General features: G+C 42.5%; 1 protein-coding gene across 7 annotated transcripts in view; it reads left to right on the top strand.

Annotated features, from left to right (window-relative positions):
* The first annotated feature begins 1,485 nt into the window (after positions 1 to 1,485).
* MTR (5-methyltetrahydrofolate-homocysteine methyltransferase) overlaps positions 1,486 to 24,735 on the top strand; it is a 98,020-nt gene continuing 74,770 nt past the window's right edge. For 6 of the 7 annotated variants that reach the window (XR_012509980.1, XR_012509977.1, XR_012509978.1 and 3 more), the window contains exons 1-12: positions 1,486 to 1,814; positions 3,475 to 3,689; positions 7,488 to 7,577; positions 9,539 to 9,608; positions 11,338 to 11,430; positions 12,833 to 12,939; positions 14,147 to 14,206; positions 14,960 to 15,054; positions 18,408 to 18,508; positions 19,472 to 19,533; positions 20,551 to 20,618; positions 22,471 to 22,550. Coding sequence is in view for 4 of the 7 variants with exons in the window: in XM_074373268.1 (XP_074229369.1) it covers positions 1,781 to 1,814; positions 3,475 to 3,689; positions 7,488 to 7,577; positions 9,539 to 9,608; positions 11,338 to 11,430; positions 12,833 to 12,939; positions 14,147 to 14,206; positions 14,960 to 15,054; positions 18,408 to 18,508; positions 19,472 to 19,533; positions 20,551 to 20,618; positions 22,471 to 22,550 (1,075 nt within the window). In the remaining 3 variants the exon portion in view is untranslated. The remainder of the gene's footprint in view (positions 1,815 to 3,474; positions 3,690 to 7,487; positions 7,578 to 9,538; positions 9,609 to 11,337; positions 11,431 to 12,832; positions 12,940 to 14,146; positions 14,207 to 14,959; positions 15,055 to 18,407; positions 18,509 to 19,471; positions 19,534 to 20,550; positions 20,619 to 22,470; positions 22,551 to 24,735) is intronic. The other variant, XM_074373269.1, reaches the window with a different exon arrangement.

The following is a 24,735-nucleotide window of genomic DNA, read 5'->3' on the forward strand; positions in this document are numbered from 1 at the left end:
CTATTTCCAAGTAAGTGCACACTCTGAAGTACTGGAGTTTAGGATTGACTTCACCACACCTTTTTCGGGGGGACACAATACAACCCACGACAGTATTCTTAGAACTTTGAGTTGTGTGAGTTTTTGTACTAGAATTCACTGCCCCTTAGGTAGGATGTATTCCTTTAACCTTGTTACCCTTTACTGACTAAGAAAAAAACTGGATTTGTTCACTTTCAGCTGAGAAAGTAAACATCTGATGACTTGCTAAAAACAGAGACTGATAAACAACACCTGGGTTTTCTACTTGGCTAGAGGATAGTAAACGACTAGTGCCTGAAAGATTATTTTTCAAGAGATGCATCAACAAACTCTGAGACACAGATGAAAATTTAAAAACTAGCCCTTACAATCCTAACAAGATCTTCTGCTATTCAGGGGTCTCTCCTCTCCCTCACTCTTGTTTCATTCTCTCCCCACTCACTCCATTTTTCCCCCTCCAGGTATGGCCATCTTTGGTAAGGATGCTATGTACATTATTATCATTTTGCAGATTTTAAAAACTGATGTATAATCACTAAGTACAGTCAAATGAGAACAGCAAGCAAATTTGTATTTTTTTAAGTTAGTAGGTGTCATAATTTTGTCTCTATTTTATATTTTCCAGATTCATTTGCTTTCCTCCTATTATGCTCAGCCTTACATCACTGTCCTTTATTCTCAAATTCTCTCGGGTGCTGCTTCTCCCGACTGGAATGGCCTTACCTGGCACACACTTCTTCAGAATCCAGCTTTTTCTTTGAAACTTTCCCCCAAACCCTTGGAGTTCTGAGTTCTTTTAGCACATTGTATGTGATTTTTATTCTCTGTTCTATTATTAGTCTTAACCAGACTGTGAGTTCTCCTGTTAAGAAGACAGAGGTGAGGGTGTGATGCAGCTTGCCTCTGCATTCCAGGTGTGCAGCCCAAAGCCTGGCACCTAGTTCCCGCTCCATAGATGCTTACTGTTCAGAAGTGACAATTAACATGCACAGATGTACTTCAGTTTTCACAGCGCGTTCGCACGACCTCATTTAATCCCTACAACCTCATATAATAGTAATGGTCGCCACCCTATCGTTTCTCGTTTGCAAAGTGTGGAGCGGAGACTGAGAGGTTAAGTACCTTGCCCAGCGCCAGTCAACAATAAAACGTGACTAGTACCTGGTCTTCCACTCCGAGGACCAGGCTCTCGACACCACCTAAGAAGCTGAGGCCAGCGCCAGCTTCGCACCACGACTTCCCCGGGAGAGACCCTGCGGACGCCCTCACGGACGCCGGCCGGAGATGCGCAGACCCCCGCGGGCCACCTGAGCTCCTGGACCACGTCTCCCAGCGCGCCCTGGGGCCAGGCCTCCGGTGATTGGTGATTGGTTGCGACGGCTCAGCCAATACGGCCGCGACGAGCCCCTGCAGACCAATCCCAGGCCTGGGGGGCGGGCCCTCCGGCTCAGAGGCTGGATTGAGCGCCGAGACGCCCGGATTCGCGAGCCGCCTCGAGCCTGAGGGGACGGTGAAGCCTGGCCGCGCGCCTCGGCCGCCACGTCGTCCTCCTCCTCAGGCCCGGCCCGCGCCCCGCGAGAAGGAAGCGGGCGCCGGAGCACTGTCGCGGCCGGGGGCCCGCGTGTCCTCGCCGCGCCCGGGCCGTGAGGGCGGCGGCCTTCGGGGAGCGGCTCCGGGCCGTCAAGTGTGGACAGCGGTTTTCCCTGCCGCGGCCCCGTCCGGCCCGGTCCGGCCCAGCCCGAGGAGGAGGCTCCGCAGCATGTCCCCCGCGCTCCAGGAGCGGGCGCCGTCCGGTAACGCCGCGCGTGGTCCCCACCTCGGGGGTGGTTCTAGGGGCGGGCGGCTCCTCGCGGCTGGCGGAGGAGCCCCGAGGGCCCGCGTTCTCGCCGCGTCCTTGCTCCCCCGCCCGCGCCCCTTCCTCCCCCGGCGGCCCCCGCCCCCCCGCGGCCCCGCGACGCCTTGTGGACCTCGGAGTAGCTTCGCTTAGCGTTTGACACCGCACGTTCCAGAAGGGCCCTGTGGAAGCTCCGCGTGATTGAACGTTCCTGTTCAATATATACTTACTGAGCACCTAAGCCCGAGGAAGTTCAGGTGCCGAGTGACAGGGAAACGCAGAGTGGCGGGTGCCCCGTAGGCGGGGATGAGGAGTAACGGGGAGACAGACGCTGGCTATCAGGGAGAATAAGGAGTTGTAATACTGAGGTTTTCAGGTCAGGCAACGGGGACGGGTGATGCCATTCACAGAAATAGGGCTATCAGGTAGAAAATGTGGCAAGTTTGGTTTTGGATATTAGAGAGAGGGGCGGGTGGGTTTCTAGGGGGTGATAGCAGGTGGGCAGTTTGAAATCTGGGTCTAAGAGTAGAGCCGAGGGTTTCTGATAATTAGAAGGTCATTGGTGACTTTAGGAAATAATTTCAGTAGAGGCAGAGGCAGGAGCCCCATGGAGAAGACTGGCTGAGGTGTAACTGCTGAAGGTGGGAAGGGGTAGATGGGAGGAGCAGTGGGAGGGGTTGGGTGGAGGTGATCCTGTGCTCTTCCTTAGGTCTGAGGGTGGGGAAGCAGTGCGCTGAGCTGCAAGAGGATTTTGAGGTGGAGGGGGATTAATTTAAGGAGCTCCCCAAAGACTTTTTTGTACAGGATTAGGTGAAATCACCTGTGAGTGAAAAGGATGAGGTGGATTTGGTGCTAAAAGAAAGCAGAAGTTTGAGACAGCAGATATGGAAAGGAGCCAAGGAAAAGGTGAACCAAAGAGGCTCAGATCAATCTTAGGAATTTTTGGTGACTCCAGTCAGCACAGTTTTGTGGCTTTACAGTAGTTCTTGGACACCAGAAAATAGGATTGGAATGAGTAGTCAGGGCTGGGAATTAGAAGTCAAGAACATGGGGAGAATTGAGACACTCCAGAGTGTTAGCTGGTCATTGTTTCAGAGATGGTGCAGAGGCGAGTAAGACCCTGTGGGCAGGCTGTTAACTAGTTGTGGCAGTAGGTGGGAGAGACTGTTAGAGCTAACAGTTTAAGTGGCAGTTTGGCACGACTGATTGTTTTCAATTATCTGTCACTTACTCCTATTGAGGGAGCTCGGGCACACAACCACCAGAGGGACGCCTGAAGACTTTCTCCCACAGCTGGCCTGGCCTTGTGGCATTTGGCTCTTTGCTGCCTGTTTTGCTCATCTCTGAAACAGGAGTTAGTACAGCCTGCTTTAATCTTGGTTTGGTGCTTTACCAGTAATTTTGTGCTATGTGTAATCTTCTATTTCATTAAGCATTGTTATAACTTAATGGAAACATTTTGGGACAGCATTTTGGAAATGCTGCAGTTATGGGTACATATTTTATGAGCCGCATTTACTCCCTGTCGTGAATTATTATAATTTAGTTTAAGCTCCTTCTCCACACGTGTTTTTCTCCTTTCACTTTTTAAAGTCAGATTTTCGCTTTCTTTATTAAAGCAGGTATGGAGAAAACTCTGCAGGACGAGATTGAAGGCATTCTGCGGGAGAGGATTATGGTGCTTGATGGAGGGATGGGGACCATGATCCAGCGGCACAAGCTGAGTGAGGAAGACTTCCGGGGACACGAATTTAAAGATCATGCCAGGCCCCTGAAAGGCAACAATGACATTTTAAGTATAACTCAACCCGATGTCATTTACCAAATCCATAAGGTAAAGCATCCCCAGGTTCTTATATTTTCATTCTATGATTCTGCAGTCCCTTTCATGTCCTGAGGACTGACCACTGTATCAAGTGCTCTGGAGGATACAGAAGAAAGAGGTGATTTGTTCAGAAAGTAGGTGTTGGGCACCAAGTAAAAGTCATGCACTGTATTGAGTATTCAGGATAAGGAGATGAGGAAGGTAGGTTTCTGCCTTTGAGGCATTTAAACTGCAGTGAAAAACCATAAAATCCTGGCTAGATTAAGGTTTTCACATACACTGTCTTATTCAAGTCACCACAACGGCCCTGATGAAATGAAACTCAAAGATAGTTGTTATTCTCATTTTGTAGATTTGGAAACGGAGCACTACAGAGGTTAAATAACTTGCCTGATGTTTACAGAGGTTTACAGACTTGAAATCACATGTTCTTTCGTGCCATTTTTCTGTCTTTAATAAAAATGCCTAGTGAACATAAAGAGATCAGAGGCAAGTAACTGGGTCTTGCTAGACTTTTAAAATTTAAAAAGAAATATAGAACTGAATTACTTTGTAGGTTATCATATGAACTTCATAGAATTAATGACTAGAAGAGATAATAAGGTGATTTAATCTGTTTTCCTGGTCTAGATTCAATTTGGAGGGCAAAGCATATTTACCAGTTAAGTGAGAAAGTTTTTATCTTCTGGAGAAGGGCATTGTTTCAGACTTTCTTTTTTTTTAATTGACATATAATTGATGAGTAGCATTATATTCAGATGTACAACATGATTCGATATTTTTATATATTGTGAAATAGTCAACCGAGTAAGTCTAGCTAACGTCCATTACTATACATAGCTGCAATTTTTTTTTTTCCTTGTGATGGGGACTTTTAAGATCTACTCCCTTAGCAACTTTCAAATATACAATACAGAGGATTAACTTCATTCACCATGCTGTCCGTTACATCCCCATGACTTATTTATTTTATAACTGTAAGTTTATACTTTCTGACTCCCTTCAGCCATTTCCCCCACCCTCCCACCTCTGGCAACCTCCAGTCTATCTGTGAGCTCCGTTTATTTGTTTGTTCAGAGTCCACATATTAGTGAGATCATGCATTATTTGTCTTTCTCTGATTTCTTTCACTTAACATAATGTCCTCAAGGGCTATCCATGAATGGCAAGATTTCCTTCTTTTTAAAGTTTTATTATACTCCATTGCATGTACATACAACATTTCCTTTATTCATTCATCCATCAGTGGACACTTAGATTGTCTCCATATGTTGGCAGTTGTAAATAATGCTGAAGTGAATATGGGGGTGCTTTTATGTTTTTGAGTTAGCGTTTTTGTTTTCTTTGGATAATATCCAGAAATGGAATTGCTGGGTCATGTGATGGTGCTATTTTTAATTTTTTGAGGACCCTCCACACTGTTTCCTATAGTTGCTATACCAATTTACATTCCCACCCACAGTGCTCGGAGTTCCCTTTTCTCCATCCTCACCACCACTTGTTATTTCTTGTCTTTTGATAATAGCCATTCTGACAGGTGTGAGGTGATACTTCATTGTGGTTTTGGTTTGCATTTCCCTGATAAGAAGTAGTGTTGAGCGTCTTTTCATTTACCTGTTGGCCCTCCATATGTCTTCTTTGGAAAAATATCTATTCAGATTTTCTGCCTATTTTTTAATTGGGTGGGTTTTTTAGCTCTTGAGTTGTACGAGTTCTTTATTTTGGATATCCTTAGATACATGATTGGCAAATATCTTCTCCCGCTCAATGTGTTGCCTTTTCATGTTGATGACTTCCTTTGCTGTGCAGGTGCTTTTAGTTTGGTGTTTATTTTTGCTTTAGTTGCCTTTCAGACTCTTCCTAAGGGGGAAAAATCACTTAGGTCATTTAGTGATTAAATGATTCATTGAGTGGGAAGGGATCAGTCTGTTGGGTGGTCAAGACTTTGTTCTAGATAAGATGCAGAGTGGTTTTCATCTGAGAACCATTCCTTTCCTTTGGTCATAGTGGGAATTGTAGGTTCTGGAGGATTTAAAATCGGTCCTTCAAGAGGTTTGCTTCTGCAGGTTTTTCTGCTAGGCCTGAGAGTATATAGTCAAGTCACATTATAAAATGCCAGTGTATTGTAGATCGGGAGTGCCATTGTGGGTGTGAATTGCTTGGTGTGGTTACAAACATCAGTTTTTAGGATGCAGTTGATGAGATCATATGATGTACCATGCCATGTGGCTTTGTCATTATTCACATGGATTATCACTAAAGTGTTGGCTTCCTGAGGGCAGGAGTTTATGCCCATTTTTTTCCCTCTCTCTCTCTTTTTTAACTTTTTTTTATTGAGTTATAGTCATTTTACAATGTTGTGTCAAATTCCAGTATTGAGCACAATTTTTCAGTTATACATGAACATACATATATTCATTGTCACATTCTTTTTCGCTGTGAACTACCACAAGATCTTGTATATATTTCCCTGTGCTATACAGTGTAATCTTGTTTATCTATTCTGCATTTTGAAATCCCAGTCTGTCCCTTCCCACTGCCCGCCCCCTTAGTTTATGCCCATTTTTCACTACTGAATCCCTACCGCCTAGAACAGTATCTCTCACGTAGTAGTCAGTAAATACATTTTGAGAGAATGAATATTTGTGCTGTATATTAGGTAGGCATCTAGGTAGAACAACAAGTTTCCCAGGAGACGTAATAAAGCAAAAATGGCCATAAATACAATAAAGTACACCTGGCTATCCTGTTCACAGGGGAAGTGTTGACTAGCTGGAGTTCTCTGAATGCAGAGACCATGTCGTGTTACAAAGAAGAGAAGGAGACTGGGTTGTTGTCACACTTAGTTATTTCTAGTGGAGTTACTGACCATAGAGCTAATTCCCTGGTGTTTAATTTTAATGGAATGCCCAAGTTCTACTGGTAGTGTAAGTACCTGACCCGAGCATTTTTGATTGTTATGTGAGTGCCAGACAGTAAGTTTTTGATTGTGGAGACATCCATTTCAAAGGCATCATCTCAGTAAACACAGTGCCAACTGTGTGACACAGCTGCTGTGTAAGCCGCCAGACAAGGAACCAGGCCTCCCCAGCCCGTGAGTTGCCCCTTGGTTTGCATTTCCCAGCTCTTCTGCCGACAGTCTCCATCCAGTTATGTGGAGTTGGGTTTACTCACTATTGGAAAACCAAGAGTCTAGAGCATTCACCAGATTGAAGTTGAGACGGTGTCCAAAGAGTGAAACAAGGAAGAAAGATTTCAAACAAAGAGAACAGGAGGGCACCAAGGTCCTCCAGGTTTAGTAGGGGTGCAGATCTGGTTTGGAGGGACCAGGGTATGTGTCTGAAAAATGTGGTCAGCATCGAGATCTCAGAGAGAGTGCCGTTCTCAGTGTGATTCTGTTTGTGCTGAAACCGGGAGACTGCAGAAAGAACAAAGTGATGTTTGTATAGGGCCGTCGTGTGCCAGACACCTGCTGTGTTACCTGTGTCATCATATGGCCACCCTGTGAGGTCGGGCTATGATACTTTCAAATGAGGAAACTGAAGCTGAGAGAGTTTAAGGAACTTAGCTCAGTTCACACTGTGTGAACTTTGTCTGAGTTCAAGTTCCGTGTTTATTTATACCACATGCCTTTCCGTGATATCCTTCTATCTGTTCGCATTTCTAGCCTCTTGTCTAGTGCAGCACCTTAGACTTAGTAAGTGGTCAAAAGGTGTTTGGTGGTGGTAGTGCTGAAAAGCCAAGTTTATTGTTAGGGGACAGGGATTCTAAAACTCATAGCATTGACATTACTGTCTCTTCTTGCAGGATTACTTGCTGGCGGGGGCAGATATCATTGAAACAAATACTTTTAGCAGCACTAACATTGCCCAAGCTGACTATGGCCTCGAACACTTGGTAAGAACTTCATTTTTCCTCATGTCTAAAGTATTCATAAGCATCTGCTGCACTGGCCATTGCTAGTGAGAAAACCAGCCAAAGCTGCAGAGTCAAGCTCATGCCTAGTTATCTGTTGTCTGTGACCAGACAGCTCATTCATTTTCCACCTGGCTTCTTTCATGGGCAAGTAATAATCACATGCAACTGATGTTTATTGTAAAAGCATGATTGGCCATGTGCACAGTTTTGTGAAGCCTTCTTAAGTTGGGTGACAGATTTGGTTTCCTTTTTTTAAATTGTGGCAAAATATATGTAACATAAAATTTACCATTTTAACCATTTTTAACTATGATTCATTGGCCTTAAGTACGTTCCCATTGTGTGCTACCATTCCCACCATCTATCCTTGGAGCTCTTTTCATCTTATAAAACTCTACCCATTAAACAATAATTCCTAGTCCTTCCCTCCCCCACCCCCTGGGAACCGTGATTCTACTTTTTGTCTTTATGAATTTAACTCCATAGATGCCTCATATAAGTGGACCCATACAGTATTTGTCCTTTTGTGCCAGGCTTGCATCACTTGGGTTGTGGCTTGTGTCAGAATATCCTTCCTTTTTAAGGTTGTATAATATTCCATTGTGTGTATTACCACATTTTGTTTATCCATTCATCCATTGATGGACGTCCTGCCTTTTGGCTATTGTGGACAGTGCCACCATGAGCATGGTGTACAGGTAATCTGTACTGCATCCCTGCTGTCATTTCCTGAGTATGTACCCAGAAGTGGAGTTGCTGAACCATATGGTAATGCTGTTTAATTTTTTTGAGAAACCACCATATTATTTTCCATAGTGGCTGCATCATTTTATATCTGCACCAGTGGTGTACAAGGGTTCCAGTTTTCCCACTCTTCCCCAGCATTTGTTCTGTTGTTTTTGTGTTTTTTTTCCCTGTGATAGTAGGCATCCCAGTGTGGGGTGAGGGATTTGGTTTCTTTCTCATCAGCATGATGCTCCCAGAATCAAATTTTGTAAAATGTTGATGATGGACATATATGGTAGATGTTACAGTCCCCATTTCTGGGTGGGGTTTTTCCAGACACATGCCTGTGTGTTCATGCACGTAGTCCTGAATACTCTGACACTGATTCCTTTCATGATGTTGGAACTTTGTGAAATCACTTGCTTTTTGGGTTATTGAGGGAAAATGAAATTGAATTGCAGGTACTTTTGTGTTGTTTTAGGGCAGGAGTTGGCAATCTCTTTCTGTAAAGGGCTGGACAGTAAATACATCAAGCTCTGTTGGCTACATAGAGTCTCTGTTGCAACTGCGCAGCGCTGTCGTCATAGCATGGGAGCAGCCACGGGCAGTGTGCAGATGACTGGGCTTGGGCGTATCTCAGTAAAACTTGTAGGCAATACTTTGTATGTTTGTGCATACTTGCTTTTTATTTTCTAGTGAGAGGGTTCGTGGCACTTTTCCAAATTCTCAAGAGGTTACATAATCTAGAAAAGTTCAGACCCTGATTCCAGCCATTGTGCAGTGTGGGAAGCCAGGGCTGGAGAAGTTCCTGAGGGAATTGCCTGGGCAGGTGGTGACTGAGCTCGGTTTGAGAACCCAGGTCTCCTGTGACTGAAGCCCATGCTTTTTCCCTTACTGTGCTTTTTTCTAATTCTCTGAATATGTAGCTACCTCAGCTTATTCTGTCATGCCACACATTCAGAGATTGCCCTTGCTGCCTGCTAGCTCATGATTTTGGGGAAGAACCTAAAAGCAGTTCCCAGAGACTCTTGCTTTTCCTGTTGCCTTCAAGGCTGGGGCAGCTGATAGGCCTTTTCAGCTAAGCTTTCATTCAGACCTCAGATAATTCACTACATTTCCTTACTAAATAAAACTGGGTTTTAGAAGGTCATGAATTCCTTATTTGTCTTACGGAGGAAAGAAAGGACGAACTAACGTCTGCATTGATGTGTTAGGCCTACCGGATGAACAAGTGCTCTGCAGGAGTGGCCAGGAAAGCAGCCGAGGAGATAACGCTCCAGACAGGTAAGGAGCGTTTTTCTTCTTCTTTTTTTTTTTTTTTCGAACAAAGATGCTTCCTTTGCCCTTCTCCTCTGTAATGCACTGTCCTCACTGCCCTTTTCCTTTGGTGGAGGTTGGCCTTCGGCCCTCTGCAGACACCGCTGGGGGCTTGTTTTAGGTTGCTTCTCTGCAGTGCCGTGATCGGGCATTCAGCGTCTCTCTGAGCTGACTGTCTCTGTGGGCCTTGGGCTTAGGGTTCACTCTCTGTTTACTCTGCTGTTAGGGTGCTATGTTCTTTGTTACCGGGACCGTGGCTTCCTTGTATGTTTATAGCTCAAATGATTTTTCTCCTTTTGGAAGTGCATCATCAGGTTATGGAGGTACAGCTGACTGTTTCGGTTATTTTGGTTATCATAAAGATACTAGATCTTATTCCCTTCAAGCTACCCAGATCCTGTGATAGTGGCTTTTTAGGTAAAGAGAGATCGTCTTTTGAGCGTTTTCTACTTCATGGCACTAATGTCTTTGAAGGCACTGTGTAGCACGCAAAAGAGAGTGCCATTAGATTCAGTCCTCTTGGTATTTGAAAAGTGGCTCCCTGAAATAACTAGCCTCCTGGCTGGCTGCCATAAGAACACTTGAGCACCAGCTGGAGGGAGGCGTTGATGGAGGGAAAGGAATGGGAGAAATATATGGCGCCCCTTAAGATTTGGAAATATGAAATTATTGCGAACAGGAAAGATGTAAAGCAAAATTGTTAGGAAGTTAGACACAGCATACTAATGAAGACTGAGGCAATTTATAGGAACTCTGTTTCTGGGAGATAATGTTTAAATCTGGAAAGGCATAGACTGTTACCCCAACAGGATATTAAAACAGCTACAGCATGGAAGGATAAGGACATTTTTCTTATGGTCAGACTTGTAACCTTTTCAAAGGCTGGATTATCAACTAGCTGTTTGTCTTCTCCAGTTAAATGGTAAAGCATAACCCAGATTATTGCATGGTTAAAATCACCAAAAGCAGTGAGCAGTATGACCCTGACTTCTGATACAATATGTAAATGAACACAACTTCTCAGGCTCTTCTAGAAGCACCTAGACTCTATCCTAGAGGAAAGGTTATTAAAGAATTACCAAAAGAGTTGATCTGTTTCATACTTTAATTTCAGGCTTTATAATTATTAATTGTGATTTAGTATTTTCTCCCAGTGAAGGCCCTGCCCTACAGTGTTGGAGAGCATTTCAAGGTCAGTGCTGCTGTGAGGAGCTTTTGCAGCACCTGTTTTAAGTTCATGACCTTCAAGTTTTCTTAAGAGTAAGGAGAGGGAATTTGTCCAAACAAAGCTATGGTGGTAGAAAAGGATTACCACCTGAAATGCTTTGAAGCCAGATATGTGAGAATTCAGTTTTGAGGTTGGCTTGGTGATAACGTGCACATATGTTATATTTCATAATTTCCCCAGTGGGATCCATGACAGCCCTTGTAATCAGACATACATTTGCAGTAAAACCTGTGAATCATCCACTAAGTGGGAAAAAGACTACATATAGCCCCTTGTAGTTTAGGAGAGGTCAAGTTCTTTTGTCAAATGAAGTAAGGAAAAAACTTGGGGCTTTGCGCCTTTTGGATTTCAGAGTTGTACACAAAGGATTGTATGCCTGTGTTTTAGGGGAAATCTTACAGCCTACTGACTCACAACAAAAAAGTTGAGCTATTCAGAAATTTCACACCTGTTTTTCTTTTCCCAAAGGAATTAAGAGGTTTGTGGCAGGAGCGCTGGGTCCAACTAATAAGACGCTCTCTGTGTCCCCATCTGTGGAAAGACCAGATTACAGGAACATCAGTGAGTATCAGGTGTGATCATTGACCTTGGGCAAGTACCTCTGTGTTTCAGTAATCTGTAGATCTATAAAATGGGCCCAGTACCAGTATCTACCTCAGGGCTATTGTGACTTAAGGGCTTATTTACAGCAGTCCCTGGAGTGCAGTAGACGTCTAAATGAAAAGAGAGCTGAGGGTAGTAGTAGGGTGTATTTTGAGCTTTCTTTCAAGGGTGCATGTTGTGGTGTTCTTTATCAGCTGTGGACCTGAAATCAATCAAGATAAAACTTTAAACTGAGTTGAGCAAATACAAACTTGAGGCCTTGGTCTGTTATAGAATAACCCACTAGACCCCCATTGTATTGATCAGAAAGCAGTCTAAACTATATGAACATACCAGCATTATAAACCAGATTCTGTAAGCTTACTTGCATTGAGATTTTATGAACAGTCTGGAAATCAAGGTTAACTTCTTAAGCATCAGACTACAAAAGACAAAAATTAAATGATCAGAGCTGAGTGGTAGTGATACTGTGTATGGTAATGAGTTTTGTGTGGATGACAAATTCTGTCAAGTGTGGTTTGTGGGTCTGGGTTACAGACACATTTTCCACTAGGGGTTGCTTCTTCTGGGCTTATGTGTGGTCCGTGTTTCCTTTGGTCTGGGCCTGACAATGAAGAGCTAACTTTTCTTTTCTCTTGTGCTGTGTAAGAGGCAGTGTACTTAGTATAGCAAGCATAAGCGTGCTTCTAGGCTTGTCTGTTGAATATATGGGCATCTCTCTGGGGTGAGAGGTAGAATGGGGAGAGGGATGACCTCTCAGATGGAAATAGAGACAACTCAAGACATTTCTGACAGAAATTTTACCTAGGAGTGATTGAGCACTTTTTGATTTTAGGCTGAAATTGCCCATCAGGCAGGTTTCTTCTGAAAGTCTCGGTGTCAGAGGGCAGGAGCAAAATCTACAGGACCACTGGCTTTTACCACAAGGGGTGTGGGAGAATACCGCTGACGCATCCGGATCAGTGTGACACGTTTCGCAGTTACTCCTCACTCATCCCTGGATTGATTGATTAAGACCATCCCTGGAAAGAATGATGTTTCTAAGATCTTGAGAGTAATGGACAGGGCTCAAGAAGTCAGACACTTTCTCACCACCCCCCCGCCCCAACCAGTCCTTGGCTCATGCATGGGAAGAGAAGGCTATGTGCTAAGTGTTTAGGAGCAGTTGTGTTCAGTTTGCTGGTTTAACTTTCCGTCACTGCCGTGTTTCCTTGTTTGGTTTCTTACAGAAGGTGGTGTTCCTCTTAAATTACGCATTATAAACCAGCAATAGTCAGTTCACCGGTTGCCAGGCCTGAACTCAGCATGTCCTGACCATTCAGAGGATGCTGATATCTTGGTTGTGGTTGATTTTTTGCAGCATTTGATGAGCTTGTTGAAGCATACAAAGAGCAGGCCGAAGGGCTTCTGGATGGTGGGGTTGATATCTTACTCGTTGAAACTATTTTTGACACCGCCAATGCCAAGGTGAGTTAAAGGAGAAAAAAAGGGGCGTGGGGGCTGGGTGCGGGGGGTGGTGTGAGAAGACCACAAATAGCTGTTACTAAACTTAAGTAAAATTCCTCGATTCCATTTTATTTTTGAATATTTTTTTAACTGAACCCAGGAGAATGAAGGAAATTTCAAAAGGATATTTTTGTAACTTTAAAAAAATGTTTTTTTAAAAATTATGAAAGTAAATATTCTTGTATTATATAGCTACTGTGTGTACATAGACGCACAAGTAGTAAACACTATGCATGGCTCTTAAATTCTAAGGGTACGTAAATGTGTGGAGTGAAAAATAAGTATCCTTCCATCTCCTCTTCCCTGAAGACAACCACAGTTCCTGGTGTGGGGGTTCTAATGGAGATTCTTTGCAGATAAAAGCGTGCGTGTGCGTATGTGTATGTGTTTATGTTCCTTGTGTATGTACTAAGGTGCGTAAGTGTATAGAATGAGAAGTAGATACCCTCATACATACATCTTTGCGCAGTGTGTCTGAGGATAAATTTCTGCCAGTGAAATTTCCATGTCACAGGGTGTGGACACTTAATTTTGATCTTTAGTGTCAAATTACCCTCCAGGGTTGTGCTGTTATACTCAGTCAGCAGGCAGTGCACGATAGTGCCAGTCTCACCACACCCTCTCTGTTGAGCTTTTTGATGTTGTCCAATCTGATAGGTTACAAATACTACCTCACTAGTTTTAATTTGTACAGTTGGCCCTCCGCATGCCTGGGTTCTGATGTGGAAGGGCCTTGAGCATTAGAGGAGCTGGAATTTAATAAAACATGGACAGCATAGATTAACATGGAACTTGCAATGTCATAAGCTGTTGGTTCATGTACCACCATGTATATATGAGGCTGTGCAAAGTGGAGACTTCTGGTTTCTCTGTTTTTAATTTCGATTGAGAGAAAGAAGAAAGAGTAGCTCTTCAGCTCTTCCTCATCAGGGACACTTGTTCCAGGTGAACTTTCAGTCAGTGTTTGGTTGGAACATGTACAGTGTTACACTTGAGAAAGGGGTGCTGGGGTTGTGCATTGTGGGGAGAACATGGTTCTCCTTCCCAGAGAACGCGAGGCGTCTCTTACCTAAAGAGGTCTTGGAAAAGGGGGTGTTCTGATCGGCTGGTTAGACTGACCTTTGACACAGACTCTCGGAAATAAAGCTGCCCTCTTTTTCCCTGACAGGCAGCCTTGTTTGCAGTCCAAAAACTTTTTGAAGAGAAGTATGCTCCCCGGCCTGTCTTTGTAAGTTCTCAAATATTTGCATGTTGTGTTTTGATTTTTTTTATTAATAATGTCATTTTGAGGGTGAGGTTTTTGTTTTCCTCGCATGGAACTATTGATAGTGTCTTTAGGAAGCACATACTTAACTTCTTTAACTTCTTCTGTTCACCTCCCTCCTACCACCAGCCCTAGACCAACAGCAGTCTTATCTCTGGAAATGTGAAAAATAAACCTAGAAGTGGTTTGTTCCATAGAAGCCTGGCTGAAGTGGTCTCCTGAAGCCAAAGGCTCCCGCTCTTTGGGGCCCTTGCTGACTGTGAAGTATCCAGTGCCATAGTCAGCAGACTGCCAGTGTGTTAATTCAATAGGCAGACCCACAGGAGGGTCTTAGGGTTACTTGCTGAGAACAGAGTCGAACAGGGGTGTTAGACAAGTCAGATGTTTGACAGCAGGAGGCCAGGATAACCTGAGGCTTCTGCGGGAGGGTCCCCTCCAGTGGGACTGGAGGTGTGAATTCTGAAGCTTTTTTGGGCATTGCTTTTGCCTCCCTGACTTCCCCTTTTCTCTGATTCTGTGGCTTACCAACCGCTCGCCTGGGCACTTCGTATCCACCTGCTCTGACCATATCACACAGTGCTGCCTTTGAGTTTGAGCTCCACGGTCCTCTTCCCCGTGAAAGAACAAAGGAAGCCAGCTTGCTCTTTCTATTTGTTTCTGTGACTGTGTTCTTAGTTTAAGTCTGTGTTGTTGACTGAGTTTACTTTGTCAGTTCAGATTTCAGGGACACTTGTTGATAAAAGTGGGCGGACTCTCTCGGGCCAGACTGGAGAGGCGTTTGTCATCAGTGTGTCTCACGCAGACCCACTCTGGTAAGTGATCAGTCTTTCCTCACTCCGTTCCCTCTAGGGGACTCTCTTCTGATGGCTGCAGACTGTGACCTGAGAGGGAATTGCTTGTCCCTGTGTCCACCGCACCACTTGCATGAGATGTTGGCTTTCCTTGAAGTACATTCCGACTGCCCCAAGGGCTCCAGAAGCCCACTGCCTAAACGCGTCAGCTTGAGGGGCTGGGAGCGTTCTGATACCCCCAGCGCCAGGTAGTTGCCTGTTTGTCTGCCAGTGTCCCCCTCACAGTTTGAGTGGCTGTGCCCAGTAATAATACTTTACATCTGTTATCTGCACTTAGATTTTTAGGGCTGTGCCTTGCAAAGGTTTTTCACTCCCTGCTGGTGGAGCAACCAGAAGCAGTCTAGCTTGGAATAAGGTGGGAATTCTAAAGCTCAGATTTTTATCTTTAAAATTAACATGACTTTTACATTCTATTTTAAACTATCTCTCTATTTTTCTTATCAAAATGGTTTACATTATGTACCAGGAGTGAAGTGGAAGCTCCAGGAATATCCGCAGTGTGCCTTTTGCAGGCACGGACTGCTCCTTCTGCCTGGAGGCTGTGCCTGCCTCTCTCCCTCAGCCGCCCTCACACACGAGCCTCTCAGGCTCACCTATGGAGTCCTCTCCTCCAGGGAGAGGGAGGATACCTTCCCCAGGGTGCCTTTCTCTCAGAGCGCTCTGTTCACTTTTATTACAGCCTTTGCCACAAGAGTGAGAGTAGTAGACATTTATGGAGTTTGCTATATGCCAGGCTCGGTGCTGAGCGCTTTATGAGAGTTGTCTCTTTTAATTCTGGCAAAAACACTTTGAGGTAGCTGTTGCTGTTCAGATCTTTGGCATATTTTTTTAGCCGGGTTGTTTTCTTACTGTTAAGTTTTAAGAATTAAAACAAAATTTGGGTTCCCAGATGTGTGTTTTGCTAATATGTTCTTCCAGTCTGTGGCTTGTCTTCTCGTGCTCTTAACAATATCTTTCACTGAGCAGAAGTTTTCAGTTTTAGTGAAGTCCAGCTTACTAATTTTTTTGTCTTTCATGGGTCCTACTTTTAGTACTCTATCTAAAAACTCATTGCCAAACCCATGGTCACCTAGATTTTTCTCCTGTGTTATCTTTATATATATATATATCTTTGTATCTTTAATAGTTTTGCAGTTACTCTTAGATCTATGATCCATTTTGAGGTTTTATAATAGGTGTAAGATTTGTGTCTGGATTAATTTTTTCACATGGAAATGTCTGATTGTTCCAGTACCATTTGTTGAAAACACAGTCCTTTCTCCATTGGATTACCTTTGCTCCTTGGTCAAAGATCAGTTGACTATATTTGTGTGATTCTGTTTCTGGACCCTGTTCTGCTATGTTGATCTATTTGCGCACTCAGCAATGCCAGAGATTTCTTTAGCTTTTCAGTGAGTCATTTTTTTTTTTAATTGAAGTATAGTAAGTTACAATGTGTCGATTTCTATGTATAGCACAGTGTCCCAGTCATGCATATATATACATATGTTCGTTTTCATATTCTTTTTCATTAAATGTTATTAACAAGATACTGTCAGTGAGTCTTGAAGTCGGATAGTATCAGTCCTTAGACTTTGTTCTTCTTCAATAATTGTATTATTTGTTCTGAGTTGTTTGCTTCTCCATGTAAACTTTAGAATCAGTTTGTCCAGATCCACAAAATAACTTGCTGGAATTTGGATTGGTGTTGTTTGAATATATATAAAATTGGGAAGAATTAATGTCTTAACAATTTTGAGTCTTCCTGTTCATGAACATGGAATATCTCTCCGTTTATTTAGACCTGCCTTGATTTTTTTCATCAGAAGTTTGTAGTTTTCCTGCTGTAGATCTTGGACATATTTTCTTAGAGTTATACACAAGTATTTCATTTGTTTTCATGCCAATGTAAATAGCGTTGTGTTTTTCATTTCAAGTTTCAATGCTTACTGCTGGAATATAGGTAAACAATTGACTTTTATATGTTAACCTTGTATTTTGCAACCTCATAATTGTTTTGGTTCCAAGAAATTTTTTAGTTGATTCTTTGGAATTTTCTACATAGACAGTCTTAGCATCTGTGAACAAAAACAGTTTTATTTCTTCCTTTCCAATCTGTATACCTTTTGTTTTCCATCTCCTCTTAATGCCTCATGTAGGACTCCCAGCAGAATCTTTAAGGGGAGATGAAAGCAGACCTCCTTGCCTTGTTCCCAGGCTTAGGGGGAAAGCATCTAGTTTTACATCATTAAGCATGCTATTAGCTGTAGGGTCTTTATAGATGGGTTTTATCAAGTTGAGGAAGTTCCCTTCTATTCCTAGTTGACACAGATATTTTATCATAAATAGGTGTTGGGTATTTGTTAAATAAACTTTTTATTTTGGAATAATTTCACATTTACAGAAAAGTTGCAAAGATAGTACAGAGAATTCCCATATGCTTTTTATCTAGTTTTTTCTAATGTTGACATTTTATATTAAGTATGGTACTTTTGTCAAAACTATAAGTGTATTACTATTAACTAGACTCCAGACTTCACTCAGGTTTCAAGTTTTTCCATAAATGTCCTTTTTCTGTTCCAGGGTCTAATCTAGTATGTCATATTGCACTTAGAAATCAGCGTAAAGGGAAAAAAGTAAAATGTGAAAAAATAAAAGATGACACCATGCAGTCCCTTCATAGTTAATTATTGAATTCCTTAAAGGCCCCAGTGGCTCCCACTGAGAGTGGTTTTGGAGGGTTTAGCAGCTCTGCTTTGATCTGTTTTATTTGAGTCCGCAGTAAGTTTCTCTGCAAAACAGAGAGCCCCTTGATTTACAACCAAACAAGCCCACATAATTTATGAGAGGACAATTCCAAGTCCAAGGTCACCTTGCAAGTCAGTTGGAGCAAAGACTAAGTCTCGGTCTTCTGGACTCCCTAAGTGGCTTCTGTATACCATCAGCGTTCCTTCTACCTCCAAGATTTCCCTTCTGCTTTCCTTTGAGTATTGCTTTCCAGTCAGATGTTTGTTAGCAGTGGTCAGTTTGCAGACATTTCTGTTTCATGGTGCACCATTAACTTAAACTGTGAACTTACTTAAGGAGTCACGTCCATAAGCAGGGTCCTTGAGCTGTAAGATCATCTGATGTAGGAGACACAGGCAGAATTATTCAGTGCTGCAGTGGACTTCAGTGAGATGCCTCTGACTGTAGCTGAATAAACGTGCTTTGAATCAGGAGATTTATTATCTGCTTGTTTTTAAATATATGCCTTTTTTTATCATAACTTTTTATATGTGTAAATATTTAGAATAAAAGAGGATGCTTCTAATTTCTTCTTTTTGTTTTTCCAGCATTGGATTAAATTGTGCTCTGGGTGCAGCTGAAATGAGACCTTTTATTGAAACAGTTGGAAAATGTACAACAGCTTATGTCCTCTGTTATCCCAATGCAGGTATGTTACACGTGGGAAAATTCAAATACACAAGATTTGAGTAGATAGGGTCATAGATCTTGATTAAAAGAGTTTGTTTTGCAGGTCTTAGTATGCTGTTTACTTTCAATAGGAATTTTCTAACTAAAGAGCATTTGGGACAAGACCACTGTTTCCCTCTAGATTTGAAGGAACAGTTTGGCTCAGCCTGAAAGCATCAGAAGTGGACAAAACTTGGGGGAATGGAGCCTAGTCACTTAGCTGACCAGAGCCTTGTCTTTGACAGTGCTCACCACGTGGACGTGGCCAGAGAGATGAGTGCAGAGACCATGAGAGAGAGTCCATTCTGAGTTAGCCAGACTTCCTGGTGAATGTTTTTGAGCACTGTTAGCTACTTGGGGCTAAAAAGCATTTTCCAGTCTTCTTTCTCCAATTATGTACATTTTAATGGGCCGTAAATTTTATTTGCCACCAGCAGTAAGATGACTGGAAGGGGATAATAAATAAAATAGAAAATTGGACAATTAGATTCAAACATCTTACTTGGGAAAACTTACTTGAAAGCAGACTGGTTGTGTTTTGCTTGTTTTTAATTTCATGTCAGGGGCTCATTAGTTCAAAGGAAGTATGGTACTCCCCTAGTCCCCACCCCAAGCAGTTAGGTAACTAGAATGAATTTTTTTTATGGGAAGGGGAGGGATGGGGGTGGGGGAATGTGGCCTCAATATAGTAGTGATGCTTTTCTTTCAAATGGAAGAGAAATAATGGACGTTTATTGTCCTCTGATTTTTCATTTGTTTGTTTTTTGGTGTGGCATCTCTATACTTAATATGTTTAATATTTAGTATTCTAATCTGTTTTTGTAAGTAATCACCATTTAATTACAGATTAAAAATTTGCTAACCTTTTACCCTAAAGCCTTTACAAATACTATGATAATTTGTTAAAGTAGTTTCTGATAATGATTAAAATATCCTTTCATAGGTCTTCCCAATACCTTCGGTGACTATGATGAAACTCCGCACATGATGGCCATGCACTTAAAGGTCAAGAATCCTTTCACTTGGTTTTTAAGAGACAGAGGAATGGAATTTTTGATTTAGAATATTTAGAAGCAGACTTTCCCCCTAAAGAAATCCCAGTGTGTATATAACAAAAGCTTAAGATGAATTAAGATGGTGGAGGCAGAGTGGTGGGGCTCACTGTCAGCATCCTCCACAGCTGTTACTGGTGGCTGCTGGAGAATTCCCAGTGAGGTCCAACCTGCACTAACGGGGATTTGGCTCTTCTGCAGCCCTCCCACTGCTGGGTGGAGTAGATGTCTCCCTGCTCCCCATTGCCACCTCCCCCATCTCCCTCCTCTCCCACGCCCCTCCCATCTTTGAATCCCCGGTCATGAAACCATGCTGCCCACTACCCCTACTTATTACTAACCCTGTGTCTCTTTTCCTTATTCCTTGAGTTTTTAGCTTCTGGCTTACTACCCTTCTCTCCTAAACTGTTTCTGCCTTAATTCTTAGGATTTCCGTACCTTGTGTGGATGCTCTTTGCAGCACTCTGACATCTCAGTTCCTTGACTTCCTCTCTGTTATCTTGTCCTTCAAACCAGCTGTGGGTAAATTCCAGCCCCAACTGTCCAATACGTAGCTTCTGTGGCATGTAGTTATCGGAGCACTTGAAATGTGACTGCTGTGCCTGGGGAACTGAATTTTTAATTCTTTAAGCTTAGGTTTTAGTCGACTTGAATTTAAAAACTGACACTTTGTGTTATTTGAAAATGCATTATTCAGCTCACATTCATTCTGCTCAACATATGGGTAGAAAAATCTTTCTTTTGATCAAATAGGCAAATAAATATCTCATTACATTTCATAGTATTTGAAATGTTTCAAGTCTTATATCTAAGGCTTATGAATGCTTTGTATCTGGAGTTAAGTATGTTTAGCTCTCTCTTAAATGTAAAATTAGTTATTCAGGAAATGTAGCTCTCTTCTGCAGAATTGGTAGTGGTGAACTTAGAATTCAGATGAACTCTCTGAAGCTTTTTCTTTCCCTAAGTGCAGGATTTTGCTATGGATGGCTTGGTGAATATAGTTGGCGGATGCTGTGGCACAACACCAGAGCACATCAGGTGATAGTCACTTCTTCATGTTTTACCTTCTGTGCCCTCAGAGTTCATGTGTTGAAGTCCTAATCCTCAATTCCTCTGAATGTGACTGTATTTAGAAATAGGTCCTTTAAAGAGGTAATTGAGGTTAAATGAGGTCATGTGAATAGATCCTCATCCATTGTGACTGGAGGGAACACAGACACACACAGGAGGGATCATGTGAACACCAGGGAGAAGGGAGAAGGCAGCCAACTACGAGCCAGAGAGAGAGGCCTCAGAGGGGACCAGTCCTGCTGACACCTCGATCTGAGACTTCTAGCCTCCAGAGTTTTGAGAAATAGACATTAGTATTTAAACTGCTCAGCCTGTGGTATTTCATTGTGACAGCCCTAGCAAACTAGGGTACTTCACATTATGGAAAATTCCAAAATTTAAAGTACAGAAGTAATAAAATGAACCCCCATGTGTCTATCACAGTCTCCTTAATTTTCTACATTTTGCTATTCTAATTTTCTCTTATTCTCCAGCTTTTTTTCCCTTAGACTATTGCAGAACATAACCTAGATAGCTTAGCATTCTGCCCTTAAATACCTGACTAATATTTGAATTCTCAAGGAGGGGACGGCTCTTATTTCTTGGGCAAATGCATGCCTCCGAGGGGAGGATATAGCTCAAGCGCTAGAGCACATGCTCAGCATGCACGAGGTCCTGGATTCAATCCCCAGTCCCTCCTCTAAAAATAAACAAACAAACAAACATACAAACAAACCTAATTACCTCCCTCCAAATAAACAAATTTTTTTAAAAATGCATGCCTCCATTAGAATCTCTTGTGAAAGGAAAAGATGGTAAGCAGCAAGCGCCTTGAGGTCTAGAGAAGTGTCTTCACCTGGACTGGCCCAGTCACTGCTTAACCTGCGTTGCTGAGTGAGCACGCGAAGGAAGTGCATGAGACAAGGGCATGGTGAAGGGCATGTTCAGGTCCCTGTATAATTTTATAAACATCTTTTAAGTAATATCTGAAGGCTGTCAGTTGTTGAAGATAGCTTACCTTTGGATCTCTTTTTGTTTTTAAGATTATCTCCCTTATAAAAAGAGTTGTTTTAAAAATATCTGTGTGTGTGTGTGTGTGTGTGTGTGTGTGTGTGTGTGTGTGTGTGTGTATCTACCTGTCTCTCTCTATATATGTTTGGTGCTTTTACTTTGACACTGACATTCGCATACTAATTTGGGAGGTGTTCGTACTGGTCCTGATAAATTTGATGGAGTATCCAGATTTTTCCAGGTAGATCAAAGACATAATTCATTAAAGCTGATAAGGTTAAGAAACTATAAATAATTAAAACAAATTTTTAGGAGTAATTATTTTGGAGTTTTAGTGACGTATTACTCTGTACGCTCCCTTCTATGTGTGTGCACTTGAGAAAAAAAGACCTAAAGGGTTTAATTTCCTTCACCCTTGACCCTCCTTTCCTGTTTGCTTTTCCTTCCCAATGATTAGGCCTTTTTTTTATTTTAAGCTCCTGAGTGAGGAGGGAGAACGTAGTTCACGTGTGGATTTGGTGCAGTAAAGGACACCGCAGGTTTGGAAGGGAGGGGGAGAGTCGCTGTTTGCACTGTGCAGGCCGTCGCGTCTGGGCTCACGTCTGAGCTCAGATGCCGGTGCAGTCAGTGCGCAGCAGACTGGGCAGATACAGAGGCACTGAAGATTATAGATTCGTTTTCTGCATTACTGAGAAAACTAAAGAGCATAATTGCTGCTTCACATTTGGAACTTGGTATATAATTATGTTAAATAGACTTAATTTCATAGCTGGAAATTAGTTTATTTTATTCTGAATTAATGGATATAGTGTTTTCTCTTTTGACTCAGAGAAATTGCTGAAGCTGTGAAAAACTGTAAGCCTAGAGTTCCACCTGCCACTGTTTTCGAAGGGCATATGCTACTGTCTGGTAAGTTGTAAAGATATGAGGTTTATGATTTCAGAAACCATTGGAGATTAAGTTAGTATATTTAAGTTGTAGTGATGTTTGTGCCAAGGAACTTTTTTATTAGGCCAGAGGATAGTACTTGTATTTTTTGTCACTTGAATAAATTCTAGTAAAGAACCCTTTGTTTTTTTAAGGGTGGGAGCGGGAAGACATTGACTTCAGGGAAATGGAAATGAAGGCACAGATAGTGCCAATTAGAATGATTGTGCACTGCTTTGAAAATACACCTAGGTCACCACAGCCTAACAATTTAAATTGTCAGATTGGCTGCTGGTCCCTGAAAAGTCCACACTGCCCAGTTTCAGGGTTTTGTAATGATGGCAGCTTCTTCCTGGAAAATTTTGTTTCCTTCTGAAACACCATAGTCACACTTTTACATTGACCATGTGTTCAGGACTTGACAAAGAATTGTGGCGTTTGTCATTCTGTCTTGTTCTCAACAGCCCTTTGGGGTAGGCATCGCTCCTTTTTCAGAATGAGTTTTTGTGTTCAAATAAAGAACATTGGTAAAATAGTTCATCATGCCAACTATTACAAAAATAACTTTAAATTTTATATTTTTCCCACAATACTTTAATGACGTAGTTTTAACTAGTATCACTAAGCAAAAAAAATGTATAAACAGATTCTTAGGAAACCTGCAAATAGCACGCGAGGAATTATGCACTCTAACAACTGAGAATTTAACACTTCTCTGAATGGATACCTTTGTTCCGCGTGTTCTCCTAAGAAAAGTGAAACGAAGTACGAGTGACGGTGAAAGTGATACTCACTGTTCTCGCTCAGAACATGTTGCATAGAGTTAATCCCAGTGAGTGAAAACGAAGTCGGGTTAGAAATACGCCTCTTCAGGCTGCCCTTTCTTTGCTTTTATACTCCAGAAGACAGGACAAACTAGAGGAGAAGGGATTTATGATTTATGACACACCCCCTGCCTCGAAAAAGTGGCTTGTCAGAGAGGATAGTTTATTTCATCCTTAGATCTTACAGCTATTAATTGAGTTCAGTCAAGGACTAAGTTAAAATTGTCAACATTTGCCAAAATTGAAACAGGAAAGAACCATTTAGTTATAATTTTTAAAAAGAATTGTAGGAATGAAAGAATATTTCTGATTTGAATTTCATGTGCTATTTCTAAATTGTTTTTAAAATCACCTGCAATTAGATTTTAGGAATGATCACTCTTTTTAATTGTTCTTTTATAAATTGCAGACTTGAGAAAAATTTGGTTTTTATAACAGATACTTCACATTCATAATTGATCAGAAGTGCTTTGTGTGAAATGCTTCTAGGGCAATGACACAGGGTCCCTCAGCATTTAAATGTTGGTTTCCCTGCCTGTCTGACTCGGGATCAGGGGTGCCCTGAGGCCAGCGTGGAGGGTGAGGCTGTGAGGATGTTACCAGTGGGAAAGGAGATCAGGAGCCAAAACTGGGAGCTGACAGTCTCCCCAGTCAGGGAACAGAAGACCTGTAATACTGTGTTATTACCTATCTTATGTTTACTATTTTTCCCTTCCTCAGAGCTGTTTCCTCCCCAGCCAGTTCTTTGGCAAAGGACTCGAAAGCCTCTTTTATTAACAAGAGCAGCTGTGATTTGTGATTGCTGGCACTAATTTTATGCTCATCAGTGTAGTCTCATTTTACAGTAACATTGTGAGGCAACTACTTTACGGACTGTCCTCTGTAAGTTCAGAGGCTCTGAGGGAAGTCTCCTGGGTTGTTTGCTGAGATGGCTGTGCAGGGCTTGGAACCCTGGGCTGCTGTCCCCAGAGCCTGCCTGTAACCATCGAGCAGGACTCCTGCAGCATAACACTGGAAATAGAATGAGTAAAACAAAAACAGTAAAAGGCCTTTTCCTGCAGTGCTACTTTATACTGCAGGTTGCTTTTTACCTCCGCTGATGTGGGTAGTGGACCCACGTTAATTCATTTGATATTTGCCCTGAATTGGCCTGTAATGGGGAGACGTTGTGGCCCTTTGGCCAACAAGGGGAGAGAAGCAGAGAGCTTGGGGCCGACTGTCTGCCAGGGCTCCGCCCACACCCCTCTCCCTTTGGCCTCGCTGGGTACCGGTTGTTGGCCTCTAGATCCACACACACTGCTGGTGGGATTAAGGATGCTTGCTCCCTCTGGCTTCAAGCCCAC

The sequence above is a fragment of the Camelus bactrianus genome, chromosome 11 (assembly GCF_048773025.1).
Source record: "Camelus bactrianus isolate YW-2024 breed Bactrian camel chromosome 11, ASM4877302v1, whole genome shotgun sequence".
Classification (NCBI taxonomy): domain Eukaryota; kingdom Metazoa; phylum Chordata; class Mammalia; order Artiodactyla; family Camelidae; genus Camelus; species Camelus bactrianus.